Source organism: Pseudonaja textilis, chromosome 3 (genome assembly GCF_049901715.1).
Source record: "Pseudonaja textilis isolate UNSWEBS1 chromosome 3, rPseTex1.2, whole genome shotgun sequence".
NCBI lineage: Eukaryota > Metazoa > Chordata > Lepidosauria > Squamata > Elapidae > Pseudonaja > Pseudonaja textilis.
Genome location: NC_141992.1, coordinates 128324175 through 128336477, shown reverse-complemented (window position 1 = coordinate 128336477; position 12303 = coordinate 128324175). Strand labels below are relative to the sequence as shown.

The 12303-nt window shown below is 41.5% G+C and overlaps 1 protein-coding gene across 3 annotated transcripts in view; it reads left to right on the top strand.

Annotated features, from left to right (window-relative positions):
- Nucleotides 1-12303, top strand: part of DROSHA (drosha ribonuclease III) — a 122552-nt gene that overhangs the window by 4500 nt on the left and 105749 nt on the right. For all 3 annotated transcript variants that reach the window (XM_087930749.1, XM_087930748.1, XM_087930750.1), the window contains exons 3-6: nt 1046-1138; nt 4374-4599; nt 7345-7486; nt 11558-11709. In XM_087930749.1, coding sequence (XP_087786875.1) covers nt 1046-1138; nt 4374-4599; nt 7345-7486; nt 11558-11709 — 613 coding nt within the window. The remainder of the gene's footprint in view (nt 1-1045; nt 1139-4373; nt 4600-7344; nt 7487-11557; nt 11710-12303) is intronic.

Sequence of the window (12303 nt, the reverse complement as noted above, 5' to 3'; positions counted from 1 at the left end):
TCAGATGGTTCTTCAGTGTCACATTGCTAAAATTAAAAGACCAAGATAGAATCAGCAGATGTATAGAAATAGGTGAGTAGAACCCGTTGGTAATTTGGGTAGCTTGCATTCTTCTGGAGAAGCATCTGCGTTATCTTTCTCCCTTTTGCCGTATTTGATGCTCTTAACGATATCCATGCCCAATTCTAAATTACGATTGGTTTTTAAAAATGTAAGAAATTTTACCAAGTACCTGAATCTCATGAACGTTTGGTGTCCTCACATAAAATCTTCATCTGTTGAAATGTAATCATGTTGTAAAGTTTGGAGAGATTTTTATTGGTGGGCGCCCATACCCTCATGCAAGATCACATAATGGCAACTGTTCTTTGAAAAGGCTGCTGTTGATCTTGGTGTTGCATTATAAACGAGCTGAGAATAAAGCAGCAATTCTTACTTCTTCTGAAGCTTCATACGTCATCATCATTATCAGCCAGTCAATCCTGTCTGACCCTTAGCTGTTCCATGGATGAGCATTCTCCATGTCTCGCACTGCTTCCTTCAGATCACCAGAGTCATCCCAGGGTCGTCTTTTATAGTGTCTGTAGTGATAGCAATAGCCCTTATATACCACTTCACAGCCCCCTCTAAGCGGTTTTACATGGTCAGAACATTGCCCCCAACAATCTGTGTCCTCATTTTACCCAGCTCAGAAGGATGGAAGGCTGAGTCAACCTTGAGCCAGGTGAGATTTGAACTGACAAATTGAAGTCAGCCAGCAGTCAGCAGAAGTATCCTGCAGTACTGCACTCTAACCACTGTACTCACTATAGTCTGGTTTCTTTCTTCAAATCCTCATTCAAATCAATGAGTGTGAACTAGATGAGATTAAGGGGGAAAAAGCAAGATTTTTAGCAGATATCACACCATATGTGACATGGGGAAAAGCGATGCACTACAGAGCTTTTAGGTTGGTAATCTATTCCCTTCTGGTTCTCCCCATGTATTTTCAGACCTGAAAGTTTCTGCATACTGAGAATTGTATTTATTTTTAATATTCTTAAAGGGAACATCAAAGGGAAAGGCACAGGCACCGGGATAGTCGACGATCGCCATCTACAGAAAAGTCCTATAGGAAAGACCACAAAAGAACAGGAAGGTAAGATGTTTGACTCTAAGGAGCTATAGCCAGTTCTCACTTAACAACCACAACCGAGGCCGGAATTTTGGTCGTACGTTGTCATGGTTAAGCGACTCTCTGCATGATCTGATTTGATCTTCTGACCGTTTTTATGATGGTCACAAATTGATCCATTGTGGTCGATAAGCAAATTTCATGATTGTTAAATGAACCAGATGGTTGTTAAGAAAATCTGTTCTTCTTAATGGGCTTTCTTTTAGTCAGAATTTGGAAATAGACAAAAAACCATCACAAATTATGGTCACAGGATCATAGAGCACTGCAACTAGTTGTAAATGCGAGACAGTTGTCAAACACCTGAAATGTGATCATGTCACTGGGTGTGATGGTAGTCAAAACTTTAAGGACAAGTTGTAGGCAGGGGTGGGATGCTACCATTTCTGCCTGGCTGTATAGAATTGGTAGCTCTGAAAAGCAGCAGACACAGAACTGTGATATAGAATCTGTGTCTGCTGCTGTTTGGCCCACCCGCCCACCTGGGCTGTTACCTGACCTTTATTTCCTGCTTTTTCAACCTCAGCTGCTTTGCGCAGCACAGCTGAGGTTGAAAAAGCAGGAAAATGGTGCTTTTTCAAATGCTGCGCACCCACGCGCATGCCTATCATCTGTCTGGGCGACAGAGTTTTAGGTGTATTACACACGCAAAACGCAATCACCGAACTGGTAGTAACATCCCTGGTAATCACCGAACCGGTAGAATCCCACCCCTGGTTGTAGGTACTGTGTATGTAGGCTGTGGCTTTTAATTGGGGCTGGAATTTCCATTGCACCTGGCTTTACAATCTTTTTGCCATTGTTAAGTGAAGGTGCTCTGACCCAGCTCCCCAAACACGACAAACCCTCTGAAGTTAACTCAAAGATTCCTTTATTAGGAGCCCCAGCAAAAAGTTTCTTTCTCACCGCAGGCTAACAAGTCTGTCTGTCCGGCAGGGAGATAAATAGTTGTCTAACACATCTATTCATCTCCGCCCCCTGCCTTTTATTCCCAGAGCTAGAGTGGGGTTTCTCTAGCAGGGGTGGCTCTTCCTTCCCAAGGATCGGCCCGTGGATTTCCACTGCTCTCCTCTCCTCTGCCTTCTGCACATCCCCATGTCAGGCACTGGACCCAGCTGTTCCACCTCTTCTTCATCAGCCACCTCCAGACCCCGGGGGCTGTTGACTCACCATCTGAGGGCTGATGATGGCCCTGGTTCTGCCTCTGTCTCTCTCTCTCTTCTCTCTCTGCCAGCTCCATTCCCTCTTCCCCCTCAGAGCTCTCAGGTTGCCTTGACTCTGACTCCCATGCCTCTTCCTCCTCTGATTCAGCTGCTGGCAGCCGACAGGCTACAACAGAATGACTGCAACTGTTGAGTAAATCTGGCCTTCCCCCATTGTCTTTGCTTGGCCACAAAGGGCGCTTGCACGATCCCAGGATGTTGTCACCCTCACAAATACGTGCCCGTCCCCAGACACCTGAATTTTTGGACACATGACCATGGTTGTAAGCACAAGGACTGGTTATAAATCCCCCCTTTTTTTTCAGTGCCGTTGTAACTTTGAACACTAGCTAAGTGAACAATTGCAAATTGAGTGTTATCTGTGAGGATCATTGGGGGTCTGCGTAAGTTCAAATTGTAAGTGAAGACTAGTATTGAGTGGACTGTTAGGGGTTTTTTTGGTTTGTTTCTTTATTTTCAGAATACCATCTCACGTGAGCAAGACTTAGCTAGCATCTTCCTATTTTTTCATCCATCTTGGCTAGGCATAATGGATATGAAGCCAACATATCCGAATAGTTAGGTTAGACAAGGTAACATTAGTTTTGCCTTGTACTAGGAGGAGTGGTATATGTAAGAAGAAAACTCTTATGATTGCCCTGTCTTTATACTCGCCCTAACTCTTAAATATGGTATACTTTGGAGGATATGATAAGGCATTTTGAAGTGGAATGACACTGTTATTAATTAAATCTATCTTCTGTTTTTATTTTCTACTCTCCAAGGCAGCGTACATAACGCTGCCCCCCCCCCCCAACACACAATAACAATCATGTGAAATGGGTTGGGCTGAGAGAAAATGACTGGCTCAAAATCCCCCAGCTAGCTTTCATACCTATGGGAGGACTAGAACTCATAGTCTCCTGGTTTCTAATCCAGCACCTGAACTACTACACTAAACTGGCTGTATGACTGGCAGTTTTGTCAGCATCCCCTTAATTGAAACACAGTTTGTCCCGAGATCTTATGGCTACCTTTTTTATGAGGCACTAATGCTGTGATGGCGAACCTATGGCACACGTGCCTGAAGTGGCATGCAGAGCCATTGCTGTGGTTCGCCAGCAGCAATCAGGAGGTCATTCCCGAGAAGCCTGTGCTGGGTATGAGTGAGAGCAGGATGATTTGTGGAAGAGCAACACAGGGGAATTGGGAGTAAGAATGCTAATTAATGGCCTCTCCTACTAGGGAATATAAGCTTGGTTACAAATGGCTTTTGCAAAAGGCAAAAGTTTGAAGGAGTTAGTGTGATGATTACAGACTCTGATTTATTGGACTAATTGGCTGCAAGCCATCTGTTATCTACAAAGAGGGCTGGTTCTTTGTGGAATAAAGCCGTGAACGTTTCAGTTTTGGAGTTTATCTGTGTTTGCTTTCGGAAACTTCGGCTGGGACAGAACAGCCATTTCTCTCGGCACGTGATAGTTTGTCCAGAAGAGCCCCACTTCACATGTGCATGCACCGCCGCCGACCGACAGCTGAGTGTCGGGTATCTGGCATGCATGCACGGGACGGTGCGGGGGTGCGCGGGAAACACATGTGCATGCATAGAGGGGATCGCACGCACATGCGAAGATGATGGCGCAAGGGGTGATTGTGCACGCAGGCGCAGATGCGCAGTGTGTGGAGGGGTGATCGCAGGTGCATGGCGCACGGGGGAATCACGCACGCAGGTGCAGAGATGCATGGCGCACAGGAGGGGAATAATATGTGAATACGTATGGAGCGCGGCAAGGGGATCGCATGCGCAGGCACGCAGCACGCTGCAGGAGGATCGTGCGCACATGCACGGAGGGGTGGGGCCAGCACGCATTGAAAGCAGAATTATCAGCAAGGGAGCTGAAAAAGGTTTGCCACCACTGCACTAGTGTATTTACATGTGAACCGGGGTCAGTTTTGCTATTAAATGTGGACTTTTATTTCCTTCCCTTCTTGCACAGTCGATCTCCCAGCCAGGACCGAAAGAAACCCCGTTGGGAAGAGGACAGGGAGCGGTGGTCAGAAAATGCCAGTCGAGAGAAGAGTTACACCTCCATCAAGGACAAAGAGCCAGAAGAGGCTACAGGTGAAAAGAACGAGGAAGAAGATGAGGATCTACTGAAGCCAGTGTGGGTTCGTTGTACCCATTCAGAAAGCTACTATTCAAATGATCCCATGGATCAAGTGGTATGTATTCTGAGGAATTCTGGCAACCAATTACTTGGGTTATAAATAAAAGTGACTGAAGAAGAACAGGAAATAATTTTTCCCCAGGCCTTCTGCAGCTCTCTCAACTCACTATAAGGTTTCTCTGGAGTGTTGGGCTATGACTTTCAGAACATTACTCAAAATTGTTGTGATGGGACAGGTGTCTGATTTTAGGTCAATGTCTTATTCTCTTCCACTTTCTTTCTACACATTATTTTGCTATGTTACAGGAAGAATTTACCAATCTCCCAGAGTCTTCTCATGGTCTGCAGAAAAGGAGGGAAAATATGAAGTTTAGTTTCCATAGCTAATTATAGTTAATTTTAGGATCCTTCATTCTCTGAACTATGGAATAAAATATAATACGATTTTTCATGGAATGACCATTCAGTCTGCTGTGATGTTAGCACTCTCACCAAGAAAATAGTACCGATTGGAATATAAGACAAGCAAACGATATACTTCCAGAAAAAGTAGAAATATTCTTCTGTGCATTTAATAAAGGATTTGGGGGCTCAAATATATTTGCATTTAATAAAGGATTTGGGGGCTCAAATATATTGAGCTGCCCAAGAAAAGCTGGATTATTCTGTGTATCGTCTCCCCATTTATCCTGGTTTCAACCAACATGAGATTGTCCAACTTAAAACCTTCCCTTTAAAATCTTTTAACAATTACAACTTTCCATTCTGTATGTTCCCTTAATGCTAATGCTGTGAAAACAACCCAAACAAAATTTCTTGGCAACCAAATCTGATCACTGTTATGGTACATGCATACATAATCCAGACTCTCTGCTAGTAGTCCTCATTTAGTATTCACAATTAATTCCACCAAAATAGTCCCTAAGTGACATGATTACTACCAGAAGAGAGAGTGGGAGACTTGTGGAAATTTCTGGCTGTTGCCATGTTATTTAGCTAAAGTTCTCTCATGCAACAATGCCAGTGTTACTCTGGCATGCGTTGTTATCAGGTGCAGAATTTTTGGCACATGGGCATGCATTGGTTGGAGAAAATAGTTCCCTAGTGAGGCAGTTGCTCAATGAGGATTACTTGTGATTGTGAATGTTACATATCTTTAATTAGAGTTTATATTAGCTAATGGAAATAATTAAGGATGCCTGGTATTTGTATGTATACCAAGTAAATAAGATAGGGCAGGTGCATGGCTACAGAATTGTAGTTTTGAGCCCAGGGGCATCAATAATAATAATAATAATAATAATAATAATAATAATAATAATTATTATTATTATTATTATTATTATTATTATACCGCAGCTGTATCATTTATTGGATTACAATGTCAGTTATTGGATGGGCTTTTTTTTTTCCATAGCAAGGAGTTGGTTGGAGAAAAGGTTTGACTAAAGCTTGAGGTTACAATTAAAAATCAGATGTATTTTTTAAAAAAAAAAAACTCATCAGAGGTTAAACTATCCACATTGATTCTTTTTGTCAAATTGAATTTAATGTTAAACTTTTAATTATAGTTTTACACTTGATCTGTATACCATTTTTGTGAACTGCTTTGAACATCACTTTTGGGAGAAATATGGGATATCACTTTAAACCTTGCATTTTTTTTTTTTAGGTTTACGGACATATAAAGTAGGGATATTCATAAAATAAAAATACACAGCCCAGTGCCTACTTACTGTCCAATAATCTTCTCCTGTCATTTTCTCAGCTCTGTGAGCAAGATGCAAAGGGTCAGGCACAGGAGACTTATTTTATTTTATCCTGCCCTCGTTTTTATAAATAAAAATGTGGCGAACATTTACAATACTACTACTATTTTCCCCACAGTAACAATTCTGTGAGGTGAATTGGGCTGAGAGAAAGTGACTGGTGTAATTTACCCAGCCAGCTTTCATACCTAAGGTGGGATTAGAACTCATAGTTTCCTGGCTTCTAGCCTGATGCGTTAAGCACCTGCCTACAGAAATTGCTTACTTCTTCTTTCCCTCATAGAGAGAAAGGTATTACAAGAGAGTAACTAAGGATACAACATGGAACACATGTCAAAAGCAATGTGGTGCGCTGGCACCCTTAAGCACGCTCAACTAAAAGCTGGTGTATTCCCCATTGTGTGCCTTGTTATTCTCTTGTAATCCCCTTTTCTCCAATTTCTCTGCTCTGCAAAGGAACAACAATAAATATTGGGTGTAATGGTGAATACATGACTGGGGATCATGTAACTGAAGGATAGCACCATTATAACTTTTAATGATTTCTGAAAGTTGGTAAATGAGGGCTTTCTGTATGCAGTTATAAAAGGCCTTTTTGGATAAGGAAATCCTGCAGTCCTACCCGTCAGTTATTACCTTATGTTTGGTTGCAGCTTATTATAAATGGGATTTTATGATTGTTTCACAAAATAACAATTTACACTTGCATTGCGTGCTGTTTACAATTTGGAAATGCTTTTGCTGCTGTTTATCCAGGAGGCACAAAACCACAGAGAGCAGATGATCTCTCATGTCCATCTGTATGGAGCAGACCATTTCCCCACATATTTATTACTCTGCATTAGTGATCAAGGCTGGGTGGATGTTAAGTATTACTCTGTGGTGGAATAGCTATGTTTACATGCCAGCACCGATATAAATGATTTGCATGAGGGGAGATTGTTTTTAAATAGCCAGATTGCTTTCAGCAGATCCCTATCCTCTCAAAATAGCTGTAACTTTTTCTGTTTTCCCATGGTTGCATTTGCAAGGGGGATTCCACAGTGGTGGGTACGAGCCGGCTCAGAGATTTGTATGAAAAATTTGAAGAAGAGCTAGGAAAGCGTCAAGCAAAGGCCAAAGCTGCCAGGCCTCCATGGGAGCCCCCTAAAACTAAACTGGATGAAGATGTAGGTGAGTCATATGGGTAAAAAGTCTACATGTTGCGGGAAGATACTTTTTACTTTCTTGAAGAGGTAACCAAATTCACCTCTTTCTTTAGGTCCTTGAACCCTGTATTAAGTATTCAGTTCTTCAAACTTTTTCTCTGTTGTGGGAAGCTGGAATAAGATAAGAAAGCCTATCATATCATCATCATCTTTGAAGATGTTTTGCTTCTCCAAGAAGCTTCTTCAGCTTCTTGGAGGAGAAGCGAAATGTCTTCAAAGAAAAACCAGAAAGTCCAGTTGCCTCTTGAAAAAGCACCTTTGGGACAACTGTGATCTGGATGATTGACAATCTCCATAGATGACGTTGTCATCATTATCATCATATTTATTAAATTTTATTCCTCTTTTATTATTTTTATAAAGGGGGTGCACATACCTAATTCTCTTAGCTCCTATTTTTCCCACAAAAAATAACCCTATGAGGTGAGCTAGAGATAGAGAGTGACTGGCCCAATATCACTCAGCCGGCTTTCATAATTAAGATGGGACTAGAATTCTGGCCTGAGTGGGACGCTGTGGCTCAGTGGCTAAGATAGTGTTGGTCAGAAAGGTTGGCAGTTTGGCGGTTCGACTCCCTAGTGCCACGTAATGGAGTGAGCTCCCGTTACTTGTCGCAGCTTCTTCCAACCTAGCAGTTCGAAAGCACGTAAAAATACAAGAAGAAAAATGGAGACCACCTTGGTAAGAAGGTAACAGCGTTCCGTGCGTCTTTGATGTTTAGACATGCCGGCCTCATGACCACAGAGACGTCTTTGAATAGTGCTGGCTCTTCGGCTTTGTTAATGGAGATGAGCACTGCCCCCTTGAGCCAGAAACAACTAGCATGTATGTGGGAGGGGAACCTTTACCTAGAATTCTGGCCTCATGGTGTCTTAATCACTAAACCAAACTGGGTCTATATTGTACAGGCGGTCCTAGACTTACAACAATTTCATTTAGTGACCAAAGTTATAACAGTATTGAAAAAAGTGACAAGAACATTTTTCATGCGTCATTGCAGCTTCCCTCATGGTCACGTGATCAAAATTCAGATGCTTGGCATGTGGCTCATATTTATGATGGTCACAATGTTCCTGGGTCATGGGATCATCTTCGATGACCTTTTGACAAGCAAAGTCAATGGGGAAGCCGGATTCACTTAACAAACGTTTTTACTAACTTCACAACTACAGTGATTCACTTAGCAGCTGTGGCAAGAAAAGTCAGGAAGTGGGGCAAAGTTCACTTAGCCAATGTCTCGCCTAGCAACAGAAAATTGGGGCTCCATTGTGGTCATAAGTTGAGAACTACCTATATTGCATTTCACTGCATTACGTGAGACATAATTCTCTATATTGTCTATGAAGCCTGAGAAGACTAGAATGATGTTTGCATTATTTTTCCCATGAGAGAGCCTATGCCATTGTATATTCAGAAAGCTGTGGCAGATTTTTGGAATGCAAAGAGATATCATATTTTGAAGATAGGGTCGTGGATCTTTGACTTTTTTTAATCTATTAAGATTTGCATTCTTTTTAGTGCCAATGATGGGCAGAATCAGAACCAATAATGAACAGACTTTGCAACTTGGCAGTATTTATGTTTTTTTTCCACTTTCTTTTCATGTCTATTTTAAATGTGAGACCACAGGTTTTCTATTCCCATTTTTAACATTGGGAGTTGGAGGCATGAGCAGCCTACTCCAAAGTCTTACTAGTTACAGTAGTCAAAATATTCTTTACTATAGATGATTATATCAAAGAATAATACTTTTCATTTACATTTTGATAATATTTTATAGTGAATCTTAGCTTTTTTAAAAAAAAAATCAGTATAAGAACTACAACAATTAGATTCAACTTCTCACTTACTAATCCAGTTAATAGAATTTATAAAATACTCTTTTAGATGTTTAATTATCTCTTGTTATTGCAGCAGTGCTTTCTGAATTTTTTTCCTTAATTGAATTGATTAAAAAATCACTATATGATCCATACTATTTTTAACAGAGTCATTAAAACCAATTTTAATCCCACACTAACTTTCTGGTTTATCATTCCAACGTATAACTTTATTTTATTTCATCCATTCCATTTATCCCATTCTCTATATGTCAGGGCAGTTTTATGAAAGGCTGGATGCAAGAAATAATTGATACTGAACCAAGAGCAAATGTGAATGAATCCTATGATGATCTGTCTATTTTAAGAGAGGCTACCCAAAATGATGAAAGTATAGTTTAATTTTGCCTTAATTTTGATATGCTGTGGCTGGGCCTTTGGAGCGGTGTCTGCCTCATTTAATGGAAACCTGTTTAACATCTGCATGAAACTGTTGGGTGAGGTCATCTACCAGTTTGGGGTTTGGTATCATCAATATGCTGATGATACAAAAAAGTATATTTTTATCCTCATCTGGCCAAGATGTGCACTCGAGGTCCTATCTCAATGCCTGGAGTCTGGGGAAAAAATCACCTTCAGCTTAAACTGATCAAAATTGAGTGGCTGTAGTTATTTGATTCCCTCATAACCAGGATTTCTTGGAATCTTAGTTGCCCTTCCCTATTCAAGACCAGTGTATAATCTGCAGATCTTCTTAGATTCATAGCTGCTGTTGGAAGAACAGGTGGTAGCTATGGCTAGGAAGGCCTTTGCATAATTCTGTCTTCTATGTTGGTTGAGCTGGATCAAGAGGCTGTAAGACAGTCACTCGTGCCCTCATCACAACATGGCTCAGCTATTGCAGTTTGATCTACTTGGCACTTTCTTGAAGGCCATGGAAGTTTCAACTGGTTCAGAACAAAATGGTGTAGACATGTAACACCTCTTCTTTCTTTCTTTCTTTCTTTCTTTCTTTCTTTCTTTCTTTCTTTCTTTCTTTCTTTCTTTCTTTCTTTCCTTCCTTCCTTCCTTCCTTCCTTCCTTCCTTCCTTCCTTCCTTCCTTCCTTCCTTCCTTCTTTCTTTCTTTCTTTCTTTCTTTCTGTCTGTCTGTCTTTCCTTCCTTCCTTCCTTCCTTCCTCCCTCCCTCCCTTTCTTGAATTTATATTGCCACCTGTTCGCCCATGGTGACTCGAGGCAGCTTACAGAATGTAAAACCATATTTAAAATAAAAAACAATAAAAATGAACGAAAGAATCAAATAAATTAATAAAGTACAATAGAACAAAATCTGGGGGAAAATAAATAAAAATATCACCTCCCAACTCCCGTCCCCTGCTCCGATGACAGCAGATCACACGAGCCATTTGATGGGCACCATCCAGCTCTGGCTTCCCCAGATCTGCTGGCAGAACCAGGTCTTCAGTGCTTTCTGGAAGAGTATTAGAGAGGGGACCATTCTATCTCTGGGGGAATGATATTCCAGAGAGAGTGAGCCACCATGGAGAAGGCTATTCTTCTGGGTCCCACCAGGTGATGGGACCCGCAATTTATGAGATGCAATGGTTGCTGGTATGCTTCTGGGCTCAATTCAAGGTGCTAGAGAGAGTCTACATGGTTCTACATGGTATTATCCTGAGGGTCCACTTATATCCCATGGTTTCTGCCCAATTGGTAAAAGATGGTAGAGTTGGCGCACTTAACAATATCATTGTGTACATTCTCTGTCACGGCACCCCACCCTCTGCAATGAAATCCTTCCTGAGATTTGTGGTTGTTGTCCCAACAATCCTTATGGTTGTGGTCCCATGCCTTGGGCTAGGGAGGATGGGACCCCCCCCCTTATTGCATGAACTTTTGTATGAGTTCCTCACTGAGTGATCAGTTGAGTGCCACCTTGGTTCTTCATGTCTTATTGTGCTTTCATTTCATTTTTTTTTTAATATTGTGAACTTCCCAGCACCATCTCAGTCGGGGCAGTCAAATTTAATAAATAAACAGTGAGCGGGTGAGTTAAGTTGATTCGAAGGAAGCACTTGTTGACCGCCTCTTCAACGTCTCTCCACTTCTGGAATGAAAGCCCATTGGTCGACCAGTGACTCACTTGAGACTTCCAAGGAACACAAAGGGGGTGGCAATTTTCTTCATCTCCCATTTTGTTGTCTCTTGATTCCTTCAGGGAGCTCCAGTGACTCTGAGTGCGACTCGGAAGACGACAGCTGTTCCAGCAGTTCTGACTCGGAGGTTTTTGATGTCATTGCTGAAATTAAGCGGAAGAAGGCCCACCCTGATCGTCTGCACGAGGAGCTGTGGTACAATGATCCTGGACAGGTACTCCACTTGAGGAAAGAAGCGAAAGGCTTCTCAGGAGCAAGATTTATTTTAGTAGTGACTCATTTGCTGCATTGGTTTCAGCCTCTCCAAGTTTATTTTTTTTAGCTAGCTAGCTCTGTGCAGGTACAATAGTTCATTTAGTGACAGTTTGAACTTATAATGGCACTGAAAAAAAAACTTTCGACTATTTTTTCCATTTACGACTATTTCAGCATCCCCATGGTCCTGTGATCAAAATTCAGACGCTTGGCAACTGACTCATATTTATGACTGTTACCATGTCCTGGGGTCATGTAATTCTCTTTTGCGACCATCTGACAAGCAAAGGCAATGGGGAAGCTAGATTCACTTAACAACTGTGTTACTAACACCTGCAATGATTCATTTAACAACAGTGGCAAGAAAAGTCATAAAATGGAGCCAAATGTACTGAACAAATGTCTCACTTACCAACAGAAATCGGTCGTAAATTGAGAACTACTTGTACTTAACTGGGGGTATTGAGTAGAATTGTCTCACTTATCAAGCTGGGGCACTATTAAATATTACAGGTTCTGCTGGCCTGATAAATTGGCCACTCCGGTACAAAAT